Source organism: Puma concolor, chromosome C1, assembly GCF_028749965.1.
Source record: "Puma concolor isolate L17-30 chromosome C1, mPumCon1.1.hap2, whole genome shotgun sequence".
NCBI lineage: Eukaryota > Metazoa > Chordata > Mammalia > Carnivora > Felidae > Puma > Puma concolor.
The window spans coordinates 100,226,233-100,246,525 of NC_141674.1; the positions used below are offsets into that span (position 1 = coordinate 100,226,233).

General features: G+C 52.0%; 1 protein-coding gene across 6 annotated transcripts in view; it reads right to left on the bottom strand.

The window, feature by feature from the left end:
• Positions 1-20,293, bottom strand: part of IGSF3 (immunoglobulin superfamily member 3) — a 94,514-nt gene that overhangs the window by 19,758 nt on the left and 54,463 nt on the right. For 4 of the 6 annotated variants that reach the window (XM_086717921.1, XM_086717922.1, XM_086717923.1 and 1 more), the window contains 6 exons: positions 19,001-19,378; positions 16,512-16,922; positions 12,395-12,784; positions 10,925-10,984; positions 8,115-8,516; positions 4,435-4,839 (listed from right to left, as the gene is read on the bottom strand). In XM_086717921.1, the coding sequence (XP_086574047.1) occupies positions 4,435-4,839; positions 8,115-8,516; positions 10,925-10,984; positions 12,395-12,784; positions 16,512-16,922; positions 19,001-19,378 (2,046 nt within the window). The remainder of the gene's footprint in view (positions 1-4,434; positions 4,840-8,114; positions 8,517-10,924; positions 10,985-12,394; positions 12,785-16,511; positions 16,923-19,000; positions 19,379-20,293) is intronic. The other 2 variants (XM_086717926.1, XM_086717927.1) reach the window with 2 other exon arrangements.

The following is a 20,293-nucleotide window of genomic DNA, read 5'->3' on the forward strand; positions in this document are numbered from 1 at the left end:
GATGCTTCGAAATTAAAAGAGAAAAGAATGGATTAAGAGCAAAGAATCGAATATGTTGAGCTGGCTTAAAGTCTTGCCTAAATGCCCCATGGGGGTCACACTCTGTGATCAATGAGAGTCAGGCTAAGCGAAATCAACAAAATCAGAGTGATGGCATTCCTTGAAGATTTCCTTGGGGATGTGCAGACGGAACAGGAAGCAGGTAAAAAGAATGGTCAGTGATGGATCCACAATCGACCGTGCCATCCAGCCAGAGATTTTAATGAATCAAATACCTGTGATGTGGTCAGGTCAGCAGGTGGCCCTGGCAAGGACCGGTCTGGGGCACAGACCACACAGAGCCCTCTGGGAGCAGATGACATCAGCAGTTAAAGGCTGATAAATGGACCAGCATGACAGAGCCAGCACTCTCTAGGTTTCTCTCTGATTCTGCTGGAATAAGAATGTTTGACAAAATATTCTTAAAAGGGGGTGGGGAGTAAGAGCAGGAATAAGAAGCCGTGTTTTGAGGGACAAGGAATGCAGGGAGGGGAGAAAGAAGAGAAGCCAGCACTGGATTTGAGCTCTGGTATCCCCAAGTCTTAGGGGCCATCTTGTGGCAGAAATCTGAAGAAACAGGGGAGTTAGGGGAAGCATAAATTACACCCCTATACCATCAGCAAACTGGAACCCGTATGGGTTTCTCGTGACCCCAACGTCAAACAAACAAATTTAAGTATCTGCTAAAGGGCATCAGCAATTCGAGGATGGTAAACCAGAGAGAGGAGACAGCAAATAAAAGTACTTGGTACCACAGAGGATTCCTGAGAAGAAACATAAAATAGTAACTGTCCAGAAAAATACGTAATATAATAAAATTAAGAGCTTGGATTCTGGAACCAGACTGCCTGTCTGGATTTGAATCTTGCTTCTGCCACTTATTAGGGATCACTGGGTAATTTATTTAACCGCTGTGTCAGTGTGCTCATCTATAAAGTGGATGAAACAGGACCCCCTCTCGGTGTTGCATGGGCTAAGAACCAAGCAAGCTATTACATATAAAGCATTCAGGATGGGGACGGACACACAAGAAATGCTCAATAAGTATCAGCTGCTACATCAGTGTTACTGTTACTGCTACAGCCACCTGTGCTGAGACCTCCATGCCAGCAATCTACGGAGAAACTCCTTCTATGAAGGAGGCTGTTAGCTGAATGCAAAAACATAATCTCTGACTACATGGCCTTCGAAAAAGTCAAAGTCTCCCTTTCACCCAGCCCCACGGCTTTTTAACAAGGCATACCTGGGTTCAAATCCCGACTTCCCACTCGCCACACACTTGACTTGGTGAGTCAGAACCTCTCTGAGCCTCAGTTACTCCATTTATTAAAATTTTTTAAAATATTTATTTTTGAGACAGAGACAGGGTGTGAGCAGGAGAGGAGCAGAGAGAGGGAGACACAGAATCGGAAGCAGGCTCCAGGCTCCGAGCCGTCAGCACAGAGCCCGACGCGGGGCTCGAACTCACGGACCATGAGATCGTGACCTGAGCTGAAGTTGGACGCTCAACCGACTGAGCCACCCAGGCGCCCCCCTCAGTTACTCCATTTATAAGGAAGCAACAGCTTCCTCCCAGGGTGGTGGTGCAGACAAAGGGGGCTGCATGCGCCACGTGTTGGACACGGTCAGCCCTCTGGGATCTTCCACCTCCACTTACCCCACACGGAAGCACAGTACCCACCCGAGTGTGTGTGTGTGTGTGTGTGTGTGTGGCGGGGGGGGGGGGGGGGGGAAGTAAACACGAACATGAGGCTCTTTGGAAAGCAGGAAGTGCTAACTGCATAAATATTTAATAAAGGACAGAATGTAACACTTAGAGGCATGAACTCTCCTCTGAGCCTCAGCCACTCCCTGGGCGGTGGCAGCAGCTACAGCACCCATGGGGCTCTGGAGGCAGCCTCCAGGGGGCCTCGAAAGTGCACCGCTGCTCACCTCTGAGCAGAGGCCACACAACAAACAGCCGCTCCCAGGCCTCCCACGCCAGTACTGCTTGACAGTGAAAAACACAAACCAATTCAGAGCAAGCCACAGAGACCCGGAGACAGCCCTCCACTGCCTGGCTCTCCGGCGACATCCTCCCCCCCCCACCCCCCCCCGGGAGGAATGAAATGGCTGGCATCTGGAAGTCGGGGAGACCGAGACCACCAGCAGCTGCACCTCAGTTTTCCCAAGCCGGTTGGCTGCTACCACACCTCTGACGCACCGGGAGGCCTTGGTTTCTCCATGGAGAAACCAAAATGGGGATACAAACATCCACATCATTTCACTGTTGGTGATGAATGGTTAAGAAGAATGTAAGTGCTAAGCCCACAGCCGGGCACCCGAGAGCTAACTTCACACATAGTTTTCCCTTATTCTCTTTAGTAACACCATAAATGAACCAGAATCCAAAGAACTCAAACCTTTGATGAGCTGTCCTCAGCCTTCCCTTACGTGCTCCAGCCTTAGAGTCCAAATAGGAATGGAAACAAGCAGGAGTTAGGAATCGGTTCAAAAAGGCAATGTCAGGCAAGGTCCTGGGGTCAGCGTGAACCCACCTTTCTACAGCCGTGGAACCATGTTGACGGGCTCCATGGCTCACAACACCGACCCTGAGGGCCGGAGGAGACCACAAATGCGCAATTACAATCGGAATGTCCTAGTCAGTAAGGCGGACACGTGTGTCCCTAGGCGTTTCCACAACAAGGGGTCACACAAAATGGGGTCTCTGCTTAACCCTCCATTAACCCAAAAATCCACTTAAGCAGCACAGCCTCTTCCCTAAGCTTCCGCTTGCCCAGGCTCAGGCTCTAATTGGCCAAGGAACGGTCCCATCATTTTTACAAGTTGCTTGTTTCAAACTTTGGTACAGAACAGGATTTTTTAATTTAAAATTTTTTATTTTATTTTAGAGAAGGAGAGTCTGCAAGTGGGGGAGAGGGGCAGAGAGAGAAAGAGAGAGAGAATCTTAAGCAGACTCCATGCTCAGTGTGGAGCCCGACGCGGGGCTCTATCCCAGGACTCTCGGATCATGACCTGAGCCGAAATCAAGAGTCAGATACTCTACCGACTGAGCCAGCCCGGCACCTCTGACAGAGGGCTTTTCACGGGGTTAGAAGAGGCCAAGGGTAAACTCAGACAATACCCCCAAGTAACCTCACGTTGCTGAAAACAACACCGTGACCATCTCACATGGCGGAGCAGACCAGGTCAGGTACGAACCATGGCTGTGAGTGGGCAGAAGAATCCTCTTTGCAAGCGGTTCAAACCACGTTTGCAAAGTGGGTGGGTCACAGAGTCAGAAAAACGTCTTTGCAAAGTCACCTCTCATCCAACCCACCCTTCGCCGCGTAGGTGCGTGTGCCCCACTGTGCAGGGGCCTGGCAATGGCAGAGACGCTGAGCAGCCTGGGCTCCACACCACAGCCGCTTCCAACCAAGCAGGAGAGGGGACGGACACAGGGAGGCCCATCAAAGCACATACACCTGACCCCTCCCCCGCATTAGGAAAAGCGCCCAATGACGGAGTGGTTGCAGAACACCCCCCTGACCCAGGCTTCCCAAATTAGTGCGGCTTTACCAACGGCCGTGAGAGACTCTCCTCTGTGGGGAAAGGGAGCTCAAGGAGGAGGCCAGAGCCTGGCTCAGGGAATCAGCATGGGAGACAGACAGACACGGGTTCAAACCCCGGCTCCGCCATTTACCAGCTACATGACCCTAGGATAGCCACTTCCTCTTTCCTGGGGTTGTTGTGAAATTCTCATAAAACCATTGACCCTAAGCACCTGCCACGAGGCAGTTACTCCGTTAAGTGCCTCACATGTTCCCTCTCCCGTTCCACGTTCCTTGTCTGCCAACAGGGAACAGTGTACCTCCTCCAGGCTGCTGCGGAAAGGGTTTTAGGAGACGGCGTGATGTCAAGAGACCAGAGTCTAAAAAGACATGACAAGTTAAAGTGGTCTGTAATCCCTGACTGGATCCTGGTTTGGAAGGGGAAAAAAAAAAAAAAAAGCTACCAAGGACATTATTGGGACAACGGGGGAAATGCTGGTAACATGCCGTCATCGTGTGGAACTCTGGGGGGTGACAGTGGTGTCGTGGTTGCACAGGAGTGTGTCTTCATTCTTAGGAGATACACATGGAAGTACTGAGGAGGAACAGTCCCAAGCCCTGCAACCCCCCCTCAAATGGTTCAGAGACAACAGCACGAAAACCAGAGGGAAAACAAGCACAGCAAGACCTTAACCGCTGGCCGTCGAGACAAGGGAACGGGATTCTTGCGGCTACCTACGGGCTGGAAATTTCTTGAGCCACAAAGTTGGGAAATGGAAGTGGTCCCGCCGGGGGCCCCACGTGTGCGCTGCCCTCCCCCCGGCCGCGTGCCGGGCGCCCCCCCTCCCCCCCCGGGCCCCCTGACCTGGCTGCAGCACCCTGATCTCCAGCAGGTTGGAGGTCCGCTCCGCCAGCCGCGTCCAGGAGTTGTTGTAGTTCTTCCGCCACAGCTCAGCCACGCACTGGTACTTGCCCGCCTCTGTGTCGCTGGCCCGGCTGATGCTCAGGCGCACGTTGTTGCTGGACTCGGCCTTCTCGATGGCCGTTCGGGTCCGGAAGCTGGAGGACCTGTCCCCCCACTGGACCCCCCCGTCCCGGGTGAAGGTCACCAGGTCGTGAAACTCGATGGTGCCAACTGGCTGGAACCGCCAGGTCACGGACACGGGGACCCGGGCCGGGTAATGGGGTTTGATGATGCACTGCAGGTCAAAGGAGTCGCTGTAGGTCACACCTGGCGTGCGCGAGATGGCTGTGACCGCGAAGCCCATTTCTGGAGAGAGAGCAGAGAGACTCCAGCTAGGGGAGACACGAGGATTTCTCAGGGCGGTGCGCAGCAGGGGTGGGGCTGTGGGCCAAGCTAGCGGCACAGAACCGAGGCTCCGGCTCTCTCCTGATGCCCAGGCCAGATCACTTTAGCTTGCATTTAGCACGAGCCCATAAGACCCCATACACAGAGGCCAGAGGAAAGCTCCTCAAGCAGCACTTAGCAAACCCTTCCTGATGAAACCTTCATGTCGATCTGCCTCCCATCAGCCCTTGCCAGGATTGAGGATACGTAGGCAGAGCCATTCCTACAGATTTGGGGATCCCATGCTGAAACAGGAGAAAGCCCTCAAGCCAACGTCATTCACTGCCTGCAAGGTGGACACTTCCCCACCCCCACCCCCCCGACGCCTCCTCTGCTTGGCCCGCAAGGCACTGGAGCTAGACAAGGAGGAGGCAGAGGATGTGTCCCTGTTCCCCAGGCCAAGCAGTACAGGCTTGCTCACCAGTTCCTTTTCCACTTTCTTTGTGAAATGCAGGGAAGATGGGCAGTGAGGGACCCACAGCGGGTGGGCTGACCTTGAGCAGGTGGGGAACTGAGTGAGGTGAGCTTCTGCAGTTACAGCAGGCTGCCCCCTACTGACGGCAGCAGGCTGATCCCGGATACCGACTCCTCAGTGGGCGCTATGCGAGTTCCTTCACCTTGAAACACTACTTAATATTAACACACTGGTTATGATCATAAGACTGCAAACAGCCAGTGTTTACTGAGTGCGGTGTGCCAGGCGTGGGGCCAACTGCTGTGTTTCCACCACACGTCACTGTGTCCTCAAAATGACCTTGTAGGACAAGAAGGCATCTCATCCATTTCTTACAGACAAGGAAGAGGCACAGAGAGGTTAAATAAACTGCCCGCGATCAAGCAGCCAGGAAATGGCAGAGTCAGGGGTCTTATCTGGCGGTTTTACCCATGGGAAGTGGTTAAAGGCACAGACCCTAGAGCCAGAGGCCCGACTTTGATCTTTCTAAGCTGTGTGACAGCAAGTTACTTCACTTCTCTCTGCCTTGATTTCCCCATCTGTAAAACGGGTCCTCGTGAAGATTAAGTGAGTTAATATTTGCAACGTATTTGGAAGACTGAATTAATATTTGCAACATACTAGGAATGGCATAGTACCTGGCACACGCTATATTTCACTAAATATGTAAAGGGACAAAGTAGACACAAAGAAAAGTACTTTCAATTCTGTAGGGAAAAGACTACGCACAGAATGAATCTTTTGGCTTCAGGTGAGGAGGTTAAGTCAGCAAATAAGTGGAAATAATTTGCTGAAAACTCCCGATCTTCAATTTGGATTTCATAAGCTTCTTTATGTCTCCTTAAAAAAAAAAAATTTAAGACCCAGAAACCCATCCTTAAACATTAAGTAGTTGTGATAGTCACTTGTGCCCCTGTGTGCGGAATATGTTGCCATGAGAGTGGCAGGACACAGGACCTTAGGGATAGGACATTCCCAGTGTTCCTGGCCCCAGCATCCAAAGATGTCATCCCAAGAAGAGAGAGCTTCTCCAAGCAAATGACTCTGTCCAGGGCTGACAGAGCACATGCCATGATCGTGGTGCACAGTGCACTGAATTTACTTTAACTGAACGCTCATAATGGCCCACGTGTGGCTGGAGGATGTTCCTATCTGCTGTCTCAGCTGGGTACCTGAGAGTGAACCATACCTGACACCGTCAATATGAAAACACGTGTGTGTCACTATTTAGACTGAAAGGCAACCTGACCCCACAGTGCCCCCCACTCTTCCCTGCCACAACTGCTTGGGTCTCCCTGATTACGGCTTTGGCCAGAGGCACCCCAGGGGTAGAGAACAGGTAAGCAGAACCAAGCCCGGGATCCCAGGTCAGAGCCCGTGGTGACCCTGACTATGGAAACCACAGACATATGATGAGTATGACAGACGTCAGGGGGATAACCTAAGAGAAGCTATCCTGACCGCTCCTTGGACATTCCTAACCTCGCAGGGTGGGGAAAAGGGCTGTTACTGGACATCCGGACATTTCCACAGGTCCACACTGGTGCTGAGCACTGGCCCGGGGACTGAGCTCATCGGCAAACTCAGCCACTGGACAAAGTTTCCAAAGCGAGAAAGCTGAGCAATGCAATTACTACATGAAGCAGGCCAATCTTTGGGATTAAGCTTTTAGAACAAGAAGTGTAATTCTAATCTTGGGTGAGAATACAGTACTCTGTTGAGGGCAAAACCAGCGGGGGCTGCCATCTTTCCTGGGGTGTCAGCTCTAGCTAGGAAGTTGATGGGCAACATGGTCCCAGGGAGTGGGATACACGGTCACCGAGGACAAGTGATGTCACAGCTGTCCTGATAAACAGGAAGACCGAACATGATAACAAGTAGCAGACTGGCCTCTTAAAATTTAATCTACTGATTATATTAGGCGGATAAATGTTGATAGAAGCCGCTTTAACTACCCCGTGAGAAGCAAATCTAATTCTCTGGTTTTAGCAAATCTCAAGGTATCTTTGAATTTCATGCTAATGCGCAAGTGGCTAAGGATGGTGCCTTATAGAGGAAGAGATAAAAGCACAGACTTTTGGGGGGGGGGGTGGGAAATGAAGAGAGATCCCCAGCTTCCCAGGTTCAGACTGTGAGTCTGTCGCTTAAAAGCTGTAGCCGTGAGCAAATTAGTTAACCTGTCTCCCTCAGTCCCCTTGTAAAATCAAAGGGTTGAGCTCTTGGTTAGGTGAGAATTCAAAGGGACAAGTGCTTAGACTCCACCAGGAACATAGTAAATGCTAAGTAAATGGCAGAAAGGGGTCTCCTACCCTCCTCTGCCTTGCTCTGGCCTTTTGAGGAGGGCTGGGCCCCTGGGCTGCAGGGCAGGAGAGCCTGGGGGACAGGCGAGGGAGGTTCTGCTCTGCTCTGCTGGTCTTGGCAGGGACCATGGTCCCCCCACCTGGGGCCACCACTCTTACTGGGTGGCTTCGCTCCCCTGGCCAGAACTTCGAACTTCACTCCTACCATGCAGACCCAGGAACAGTGACTGCCCCCAGCCGTCACCAGGCCCCCAGGGGCCCCACTGTGCACCACTGGCCCCGTCAACCCTACCTGCACTTTCGTACACGGTCCCTTCAATTAAACCCTCTGGAAGGGGCCATCTGTTTCCTGCCAGGACTCTGATAAAAGTCAGGGTAAGGGACCTGATGTGGGAGCAATCTCCCAGCGATCCCACAGAAAGGACCGCCGAGTGCTTCCTTACCGAGAGCCGTGATGGAGATGGGGGTGCTGGCCCGGCGCTCCCCCACGATCTGCCACTCGCCGTCCACTGCCCGCACCCATTCGGTCACGTGGCACTCGTACTGGCCCTCGTCCTCCTTCCTGCTGTTGAAGATGCCCAGGCTGAACGAGTTGGGCTGCACCTGCTCCATCTGGATGCCCCCGAAGCTGCTGCGCTCCCAGTAGGATGCGCCTGGCTGCACGGTGCCGTCCCGGTCCAGCCACATGATGTTGCTGCGGCGGTTCTGCCGGTCCACGAGCTGCCAGATGACCGAGAAGCGGCCCTGCGGCCTGCCCGCCGTGCGGACGCTGCAGGAGAAGTGCAGGTGCTCACCCTCAAGGATGACGCTGGCGTTGCTGGCCACCTCCACGGAGATGCTGCTCTCTGGGAAGAGGGAGAGAGTGCCACGCTGGGGCTTTCCGGCCTCTACTACCCCCTCCCCCACAGACAGGGCAGGAGGCTGGGTGCGGGTGTCACGCTACGCACTTCACCTGGCAGGAGGAACGCCCTCTGACACTTGCTGCGGCAAGCCCTGGCTGCTTCTGGGCACTGCTCCCCATGACTTTAGATCCATCACCTAGGAGGCCCTTTGCTGGGGACCAAGATGCCGTGTGGGATACTGAGGGTCTAAGACCTGAGACTGAACCGGAACCTAAGAAATACAGCACGGTGACGTTCCGACGTTCTATCGGTAATCTGTTCAGCTGGGGCTCAAGGGTTTTTCAACTCGGAATTTCAGGAAGTGGAACAACTCGGAAATTTCTACATCACCTCCATCTTCCCGCCGTTCGGTGCTACGGCAGTCAAATAAGAGCAGAACATCTATCATGGGCCATTTGAGCCCCTCCGGGCAATATCAGCAAGCAGAACAAAAGTGACGGGAGGTACCAGGAAGATAACGTGTGCTTGCTTGGGTGTGGGGGAGACTGGGACAGATGTCTGCTTTCATAGTGCGTGTGGCAGTGAGCCCTCATACTTGTTCCACGAACGCAGAGGAACCGACCAAGGCCCCTGGCTCTCTACCCTGCCGTCCACATTCAGCCCTGGTTCCGCTGCTCTGACCCTAACACATCCTGCCAATCAGAGTTGGGGATAAGGACCCCACTCTCTTTGCTCCTTTGCTATTCACTTAGCTCTAAGGTCACTCAGTCGAACTAATTACACTTTATACGCCTCCTTCTGCAGCACAGGGATGGTGTGGTTCCTACCGTGCACTTGTTTTAAAGATTGAAAAGTTAACAAGACAATGTATGTCAACCACCTGACACACAGCAGGTTTTCAAAAACTGGTCACTGGTGATCACGTTAACTTTCCTATTCCGAACAACTTTTGTTTTCATAAACACCACGGACATTCTAATCTGCCTTCACTACACATATGCTATTTTGTATGACTATCTACATCGAGTTAAAAGAAAAAAAACAAGTGTTAAAGAATACAAAGCACCATAACTAATTTGGCTTCAATTTTCCGGGTACCACTGACATGAAACACAATTTAAAATTAATCAATTAAGTTAAATTCCCCGATTCAGAGGCATACCTGATTATCGAGAGGGATCACACATACATACCCATAACCATGCATTTGAATCAATCTTTGCTCCCCCATATTTTCCCCCACAGGCAGAAACAGACAGAGATGAGCCCCAAGCCCCAGCAGGTAGTTTCTGTTATGGTGAGGATGCCTGCTACCCATTGCGGGTTGGCTTATTTCGTGTGAAAAATAGGTCTGGGCAGGGTTCAGGTTCCCCGGGAGGGCAACCTCCCCAGGAGCCATACCAGGATGACTTATGGAGATGACCAGGCTTCTGTGGCTCAAAGCATGGAGTTGGAGGCAGGCAGACCAGGGCTTGAAGCCGGGTTTACTGCTTCCTAGCTCTGGAATCTTGGGGTTCTTCCTTAACCTACCCCCACTTCCTTTTCTCACGTGCAAAACGGAGACACTAAGAGTTCCTACTTCTTGGGGCCACAGCACCGACAATACCAGAGGAGGTAATTTACTTGTCATCATCAGTAATCATACTTCCTCTGTAGGTTAAGGACTCCTCCCCAGCATTATCATTCCATGTGGGGCATCAAAAGGACAACTCCGGTGTCAGGGGCGGGAAACCCCTTTGCTGGCCTCCAGCAGAAATATGACTTGCAGGGTGTCACCGCCATTCCCTACTGCCCCCCCGGTGGACTCTTCCGTGAGCCCTGGCTTACGAGCGATGAGGGCTGCTGTTTGGTGCTCTGTGGCTCCAGCAAAAGCCCAGAAGAATCGCACGGTTACAGGTGGTCCTATGAGAAGAAAAACCGTGCGGGCATCCCAGGCAGAGGCAAACACAGGTGCGGTGCGGGCGCTGCCCCTTAGGATGCGGGATGGGCGTTCCCAGGCCTGAGAAAAGGCGAGCTGACCAGTTAAAACTCTCTGGATGAAGCGAAAACTAGGACAGAACTAATGAGACTCTGACTGCATGTTCGCCAAATGAAATTTCAAATCAGGAGCCGGATGATGTAGCACAGGCTTAAGCGCAGAGCGGTGGGTCTGGAGTTAGAAGCAAGTATTTCTAACGCAACACACGCTCAACCACGAACGGAACCGGCCCAGCCGCGTCTCTGCACGGTGCTCTGGCTTCTTCGCTCACGGGATGGAGAGAACACTGGCCTCTACGGGGATTTGAGGAGTGGGAGCGGGGAAGGAAGTGATATATGCAGAAGCACTCTGGGCTCTTGAGAGGAAAAGCGCCATTAAAATCCAAGGCATTATCACCATTACCGACGTGACCGTTGTTCTTTGGTAGACTTACCCAAGTGGCCTTGGGGCAGGATCTGGTGGTGCTGAGGGACTTTAACTACCCAGTTATCTGCTGGAAAAGCAATATAGCAGGCCACAGATCATCAAACAAGTTCTTGGAAGGGGTCGGGGGAAATCTCTTAGCACAAAAGATACAGGAAGTAAACAGCGTGGCTGCCCTTCACTGGATCCTTAACAATGAGGAATTAGTTGCAGATTTAAAAATAGAGAGTCCGTGGTTAAGGCAAGCACAAACCGACAGGAAAACAGTCAGGAGAATGGGCATTCAGTTCAACAATTTCAACTCTACAAATATTCAGCAAGCACCGACCCTATGCAAAGCACCATGCTAGGCATTGCAAAGAAAAAAAAAAAAAGTCTAGGAAACAAAACAATGTCAAGATAATTAGGTGTGTGAGAGAGATTTAAAAAAGAAACAAAAACAGAAGTACGAAAGAAAGGAACCGTGTTGGTGAGAAAAGAAAGAAGTAGGCAAGACCCCGTGTCTACTCTTTCCTTCTCGCTTGAAGAGAACTACGTCAAAAACGTACAGGTGTAAATAAATATGTAAAGGGAATCATCACAAGGCTAGGGGAGAGAACAGTTTGAGTAGTTGAGAAAAGGTTAAAGGTTAGTTTTAAAACTTCCCTGTCTTGTTTAAAATCATGGCATTAAATGTTTAATTCTCTTTTTACTAAAAACAGAACTAGGAGAGAATTGAGATGTTAATGAAAACATCCTGATACTATGGATGATTAAACACAACAGGAGCAAACACGGGTCGTGCCCGAGTCCCCAGCCACAACCATCACCCACCCAGACCCAGATGAGCCCAGCTTACATGGAGGTGGGGGCCCACCAAGCATCCTTGGAAACTGGCTAAGCTTTAAAAGGAAGGCTATGCTCAGGAAGACGTAAGAGGTCCCACCCACTGACTTTTGAAAACACAATTTCAATAGGGAAGAGACATTTAGGGAAATGCCAACCCTTATACCCCCCAAACCCAGACAGCAAATCCTTTTTAATAATGTGCTCTCAGATTTAAAATCCTCCCACAAAAGACCAACCCTCATAAGTGAGATTTCAAGGTAGGCCTCTACCCACTCCATCTGGGACTTAATTCCCACATGGGAGCCAACAGGCGTCCTGGATTCCTGATTTTCCTCCAAGCTGAGCTGGCAGTGCTGGTGTTGACAGAGGGCAGCCAGTGCTCAGATCTGGGATGCCCCCTCCAGCCTGCAGACATACCCCTGCGCTCTGCCTAACTGGGGGTTGCTAAGTGTGGGCAGGCGAGTGGAGAAGGGAGACAGGTGAACTGGTTTTGCCTGCCAGAGCTGACTTGAACCCTTGAGTTCCAAAAGCCCCGCCCTCCCCTCCCTCCCCCTCCCCCGCAGCTCATGGGTCCCCTGACTCCTCTTAAATGATGCCAGCTACAGACCAGACCACGGGGAGCAGAAGGAGACAGCACATCTTCTCTACTTACTGATGGGGAGGACGATGATGGGGATGTTCTTGGGCCGCTTGCTCTCCTTGTCGATGAATTCCCCGGTGACCGTTTTCTCTCTCTCTGTCACACGACAGTTGTATTTCCCGCTGTCATCCTGGCGGAGGTGATAGATCTTCAGCACAAAGACACTGTCGCTCTCTTTGGCCACTTTCAGCTGGCCCCTGGCTTCCCGATGGGCAAATTCACTGTTGAGGACCGGCACTGCATTGGGCCCCATGCTGGCAATGAGCGAGCTGTTGAAGGCCCAGGAGACGGCAAAGTAACGGTCGGGAACGTTCTGAGCCTCCAGGATGCATCTGAACTCCACTGGTTCACCCACCGTGTACAGCCGCTTCTCCGTTTCCAGCCGCACGGTGAACTCTTTGTCTAAGAAAACGAATTAACAAAACGATGGATGCCTTCTGGGTGAATGAGGGCCCCCGGCTAACCCAAGTGCACCAGCAAATTCCCACCCCCCCATGCCCTCTTTACAGTGCCAACCACAGCACTCCCCCTTGTCTTCAGAGAAAAACCCAGAGTCTTCAGAGAAATTCCTGAGGGTCGCAGATAGAACTCAAAGGCAGCTAGACCCAGACAGTCTAAGGGGCTTGTTACCTCAGTTAAGACGTGTGGGGCTCCGTCTGCAGCCTATGACGCAGAGGTCAACAAGGTCTATCATCCTTGACATCGCTTACCCAGGCCTACCCTTGATCTATATACTCCCAGAACCCCATGTAAGCAGCAGGATTGCAAACATTTTCTGCAGATGTTGTAGGACTCACCCCCACTGACACGTGAGACAAAATTACACAGTGCTGACCCCAATCCTCATAAATGCTCAAAAAAATACATACACTGAAATATGTTCTCCACTGCCACATGGGTACTGGAAATCAGACACAGGTAAGACAACCCTTCACACAATTCCAAGGGCAAAGGGAAAACCAAAGTCTCTCCATGAGTTACCACCTGTCAGATAAAATCTCAAGAAAGATGGAGAGGGAAAATTTTTACCCACTTCCACCGAAAGCTAATGACCTCTGAAATGGACAATGAATCCAAGCACCCTTCAGAAAGCTGGGTGTCTGATCAGGAATGGGGGGGGGGGTGCTCAAAGAAGGGCTCATCACCACTAACAGCATCCCACGCACAGTGAGACAGTGGGAGGCTCTCACGCCTCCCAGGTTCAGCCTCTAAGCTCTAAGATGCTCTAAGAGCTCTAAGCTCTCAGCCTCTAAGATGACGCATGGATGGTGCTTCGCCTGCTAGCATCTCCCTCTCTAAGAGTCTGCATGCAGGATAGACTCCCTGACTAAAATCGACAGAAACAGAAGAAAAGACAACCAGCGCTGCCACCAATGGGGAAGCAGAGGCTTTTAAGCAGGACATTGCACACTCTCGATACCTCTCCTTCCCCCTCCCTCCCTATCCCCATTCAAGGAATCACCCAGAGCCCTGGCCTCAGAGTTCCCAGGCAATCCCACAGATTGCCTTGCACAGTGATGCTCCCTACTCTGTCTCTAGCACTCTCTTCGTGTCTTCCAGGCACTGCTACCGACCTGACCTTGGCCTTACAGCTCTCTCTTACCTGGTCTGTCCACATCAGACCCAACCTGCTTAATCAACCTCCATCTGGCCTCCATGGCTTTTTGCTTCTAGAACCCAGGTCTAACTGTCATTCCTTCCTTTAAAATCTCTATTTCCCCCCTCTAAGTGTCTGCAGCAGTGATTTTTAAGCATTCCTTGGTGGGGGGCGGGGGTGGTACAGAGGCAAGGGACTTTGTTCCTACAAAACCTTGTGTCGCCCAATATAGACAGCATTTGGTTGAAGCAGGGGAGGGAACGCTGTGGCCCTCACACGCCTTCCTCCAGCACCTCCTGGTGCGCACAGACACATGGACACATACACACCTCCACATGCAACCTCTCAGCCAGCTCTAAGGGCTTCCTAAGATCCCAAGAACAGCTTGCAAACACCTGGTCGGTGGAGTCAAGGCCAAGCTCCAGATCACAATATGTGGGGCTTCTGGCCGCCTTTCCTTCCTCTTCTCCTCACTCATTCCCAGGACACAAGCTTGCCCCACACTGGACTCCTCTCTGCTTGCCAAACACAGCACACAATTTTGAGCCTTTATGCTTGTCCCTCTGACGCCTCTGCAGGCTTCAGATTTGGCTCAACTCACCAAACTTGTTGGCTTTCTTGGATTTGCCTTAATGCTCCCATCCAGGGAAAACTTAATGTTGCGAGACCACTCCCCAGTCACCGTGTCCCTGAGCTCTGGACGCACAATAGCATCGCAGCATTCAATACACTCTACTTAGCCACCGGCCTTCACATCCACACCTTCCCTCAGTGCAGCCTCCAAGAGGCGTTCATCTTTGAAACCCCAGTGCCACACCTTGAATGCAGCAGAGACCTCTTAAATGTTTACTGAAATGAACTAAGAGAAGGACAAAGCTGGGGCTGCAACCATTGAACCCGAAGAGCCCAGAGGCACAGAGTAACACCATCAACTTTTTTTTTTTCCAATCTGGTTTTCCCTTTGCTGGCTTCGTCTGAATACATTTGCTGGGCAAATGCAAAAAGTCCTAATCCCAAATTGGTAAGATTAAAATAAAGATTAACTGATGCAACCTAATTTAAAAGGATTAAGATTCAAAATTTGGTCCAGACTTTTGAAGCCGATCTTAAAACCATCCAGGAAGGGAAAGGATAAATATGAAATCAAGTGGCTTCCACAGATGTCTTAGTACTGGAAGATCCAGAAGCTGCTAAATGCTCTGGGTCCTGCAGAGCAGATAAAACACTCCCTTTCCGGGAGCCAATGCTTCTCATCAAAGCCCATCAGATGTCCAGAGAATCACTCCTGCCCTATCACCCGTGGAGCTATGCTTGACGACACGAGTGGTGGTGGAATCGCCTGGACAGTGTACTGGAAATCCAGCTTCCCAGATCCCAGCCCAGGAGCCTGGTTCAGGAAGGCAGACTGTTGGGCAAGTCGGAAGCACTGCTCTACAGGGACCTATGAATGAGTGGCAGAAGACCAAGGCCACTGACTATATGTAGCAAATGGGAGTGTGACGTTAAGGACAGGTCCCGAAGAGGAGACCCCACCGGCACCACAGCTCACCTGCCGCACCTACACATCTCCAACGCCAGCCCCTCGCCAGAGGTGAGCGGCAACACGAGGAAGGTCCGCGGGCCACTTGCTGTGCCTGATGATGGCACAATCACCACCCTGCAACCAAAGCCGGGGGACTGAAGGCTCATGGAGAGCCCTCCCCCAGCCCCGCAGAGGCAGCCAGTGACAGTGGTCGGCTCTGATCTGGAGCACGGCTAGACTCAGGGGCATGGGGAGCACAGTGTGAGACTGCGGGAGAATAATACGAGCAGGCAGGAAAGGAATCGGCTCATGGTGCTGCCATCTTCTTGCCCCAGCTATAAACATGTCACTTGACCTCCTCTTTCACCAGATTTATGGAAGAATCTGGCACTTGCCAAGCTGGCCTTGCCAACCCCTCCCATGACCTCTCTAGGGAACCCCCACAAAGCAATCTGCCCCTGGCATCTGTCCCACCACTGCCTGACCTCGCAGAACTTCTGAGGGACTCTTAAGGAATAGGCGATTAAGCATTTCGGAAATGGTAAAACACCACCAAAGACATATCATTAATATAAAGAAATAATAACTTAAGCCAAAATTTCTCTAGATCATAATTTCATATCTCTGGTGGAAGGCTCACAATCTCAAATGTCTTTCACAAACGAAACAGGACTGGTCCCCAAAACAGGCAACATCATCAAAGGGGGCAGACCAGTGTGGCTAATGGGGGAACCCAGTCATCAGACACAGTTTATGTGACATCTCCCAGTTTTTAAAATGAATTTGTAATTCAAGGAAATATAAAATTCCAGGTAGGTCCAAGAAACCAGGTCTGTAAGCCGGACTCGGTCCGGGCTGCCCTCTCCAAGACTCACTAGTCGGTCAGATGGTACGTAGGTATCTATACATTCCTAGGACTTTCAGAGGTCACCAGAGAAGGAGTTGGCACACCCTCCCAGCGTCTGACAACCCGCACCGTCAGGCAGAGAATGGGCACGAGAGAGACTGACCAGTGGGCTGGACGTTGACCACGGTTCCCTCGGAACGCTTTCGGGTCATGGCATACCACGAGCCATCCGGATCCTGGATCCACTCGGCAGCCTCACAGTAGAACTCGCCCTGGTCGGAGGGCCGCAGGTGGAAGACGGTGAGGCGGAAGGTGGTGCTCCCCAGCTTGTCCAGCCGTACCTCCCCCAGACTCTGCCTCTGCGCATATTCGCTGCTGGAGTGAAGCACGAAATCTCGGCTCAGGGAAATCACCTCCACGGGCTTCTCGCCCCCTCTCTGCCGGAGCCAGGCCACAGACAGGTGGCTGTGCTGAAACGTCTCCGTGGCCACCTCACAGGTCAGCTCCAGAGGGTCCTGCTCCACTTTGTGCAGAGTCTGCGGTATGGCCGTGGTCTGCAGAGTGTCAGGGATCACTGCAACACAGAAGCATCCCGAGCACACGGTCACAAAGCCGCAGAATCAGTCTCACACTCACGGGGGCCAGCCGCCCATCCCGCCCAGCCTTCGGCAATCACCGTGAGGCCGCAGGTGACCCCAGCTGGCACAGAAACAGAAGGGATTTTCTCTTTGGGTTTGGACTGCAATTTTTTGACACTTACCTGTTCGGTATTTTAATAACTTTTAGATAATAGGCGGGATGTATTTCGTTTCACATACTAAACGAAGTCCCTGAAAATACCATGTGAAACGAATATTCTTTTTAAGCTCAGATGGTTTGCTTTGGTACCGCTTCAGGATACCTTCACTTGGCTTCTGACCCATCTTCCAAAGGAAACAGTTCCTAGAAGTCTACGTCTCTGTGTGCCCGGCTCACCTCCTCCCTGCTCGTCATCCCACCCCCACCTCCCCCTGGCTCACGTCAGCAATGCATTGCTCTAGGAAGGCTAGGTTTCAGAAAATCTTTTTGGTAGAGGAAAGCAAGAGCATCCTTGGTTGTCTGATAGGCTGGATTTTCATATGATTCATGTGTCAAAGTGGTCTGGGCTGGAAGAAGCCATAGTTTGGGCAAGCGAGGACGCTGCCTCGTGGCCACTTGGTCAGAACCGTACTCTGGAGACTAAACACGGCCCCTCTCGGCCTGATGGGGACACCCCAATCACAACCAGTGTGTGTTTCCTCAGCACACCCACCTCGGGCCTGGCTCTCGCAGGCCTCCTGATAGGACGTGGCAGGAACGGCGAGCTTGGCGTGGAGGGCGGGGGGATTTCTGGGTGGACAGTGTGGGGCTGCAATGTTCACCCATGAGGACGGTCAACAATACCAAGGCTGTTCTGTCCTTCTGCCCCAAGTCTTAACTTTCCAGTTTTTATTATCACAGCTATGCCTGGAGATCATGACTCGGGCAGAAAAAGAAGACCAGCCTCGATACTGGTGACCCTTCATGTCAGCAAGCACGGGGGCCCAGTGCCGTCCGCACCTAAATGTGTCCCCTCCCCTACCGCCAGCTCCCGTCTGAGCAAGGACCTACAGCCGTATCCACTTCCTGACTGAGCAGTGCCCCCGGTGTCGCTGAGCCCGTCCAAGGGCCTGCCATCTGCAAGCCCTTTCACTTCTCTTCCAGCTGATGTCCTATGCTCCGTCTTTCTCGTCATTTCTTCGGGCAACCACAGATGTCCTTGCCTTGTATCCCCTATCCCCTTTCACCAGCTACAGGGTCCGTTAGCCTTCTCTGAATTCTTTTTTTTTTTTAATGTTTATTTTTGAGAGAGAGACAGAGAGAGAGCGGGAGAGGGGCAGAGAGAGAGGGACAGAAGATCCCAAGCAGGCTCTGCACTGACAGCAGAGAGCCTGATGCGGGGCTCAAACTCACGAACTGTGAGACCGTGACCTGAGCTGAAGTCGGGACACTTAACCGACTGAGCCACTTAGGCGCCCCTTCCTTCTCTGAATTCTTAACACCTGCACTACAAGTTTTCATAAGTTTTAGCCTCAACCTGCTATGTATTCACAAGCGAACCCACAACCTTTGTTCACTCATGCTAGGTGTTAACCACTCAAATGTGTGGGGAACTTTGGTCTTTTGGGTTTTTTTTCCAAGTGAAATACAGTTGCACTATTAAAGAAGCGACTCGGTGTTATGGACTCCACATTTATTTCCTCCCCTCCCCCCCCAAATCCACATGGTAAATCCCAGTGGGTCCCACACACAGCGGTGTCTGGAGGTGAGGCCTCTGTGGGGGGTGATTAAGTCAGGAAGGTGGAACCCTCATGAATGGGATTAGTGCCCTTGGAAAGGGACCTCAGTGAGCTCTCTCATTCCCTTTCTGCCACGGGAGCAGACAATGAGAAGTCAGAAGTCGGCAACCCAGAAGAGGGCCTCCCCCGCCCAGAACCGACTGTGCCGGCACTTGGATCTTAGACTCGCAGCCTCCAGAACCGTGAGAAGTAAATGCCTGTTGCTGAAGCCACCCAGTCTGCGGTATTTTGTTACAGCGGCCCGAGTGGACCTGCTCGGGTGGGACACCGGCCACGGGAAACATCACCTCCTTACCTACTAGGTTCATCTTGGCACTGTAACTCCCAAAGTACCGCTCATCCGTGTTGGGCGTGTGGCACTCGTACTCCCCGGCATCCCGGGCCTGGAGATCGGTGATGTGCAACAAGGCCGAGTTCCCCTGGACCCTCTCCACGTAGATCTTCCCCCCACGGACACGCTGGGTATAGATGGCATAAGGGAAGGAAGAGTCCACGGTGCTGACGATCTGGACCTCGCGCTCCGGGGCGGACGGCAGGTAAATGGACCACTGGAAATTCTGCTCAGAAGGCCCCTGGTAGCCACTCACGTTGCACCAGATGGTGATGTGGGAGCCCTCCGTGCGGTACAGGGGTCCTTCCTGGACGGCAACATGCCGCTGTGCCAGCACTACACCTGTGGGGGACACACACACAGGCTCGCTTACTCCTCAGACCAAGATGCAGCGCAGGCAGCAATCCCCAAAGGCTTTGTTGTTTGTATGACATGATAATATAAATAGCTTACTGGCCCTTTCGGAGGCGCTCTGTGATTTATAAATATTAATTAAAACACTCGGTGGTAAAGCTCTGTCCCAAATTTGCATATATGGAAATTGGATCACGCAAAGTCGGGGTTCTGTTACTTATTCAACGGCTGACCCCTGGGAGTTTCATTTAGTCCCTCTGTTTGTCATCTGTGTGGCGGTTTTATATCTATTTATTAACGCTGCTTATAAAGTTTTTAATAAAACGAGCAGGAAAAGTTGAATCCCTGGCACACAGTCAGATGAAAACAAATAAAAGCAACCGTCTTGCAATCTGGGCCTGCAGGCAGGGAGGAGTCCCGGTGTCCTTTCTTTGGAGCTGCAGCCTGTGTTTTCGAATGTGGCTACTCCCGGGACACCACGTGGAGAAGTGTGACTTAACCTCCTCTACCCTCCTTGAATGGGGGCAGAGCTGAGCTCCTGCAGGCTGCAGCAGCTTTAAGTCGAGTTAGTGCCCCTGAGTGTGAATGTGCAGGGCTGTAAGCGGATCCCTGCTGCCCAGATGCCCACACGTTGCCAATGGCAGGTGATGGGGGGCTGACAGTGCAGACCCGTAACAAGGAAGCAAGCCTGCCCTTAGTATGGTGGCTCTGATTCCCCACCAGTCCCCCTGCCTTCCACCTGGGATATGCTTCTCTGGGGTCCCCTCTGCCTCCTCCATGTTTTTCTTAACACGGTCTCCCCTTTAGACTCAGGGGTGAGGAAATATGGTGAGTTTCACTTCTCATTCCATGCCAGCCTAGCACTGATCCTGCCTGAGCCACTGAGCAGGTGGGAGGGGGCAC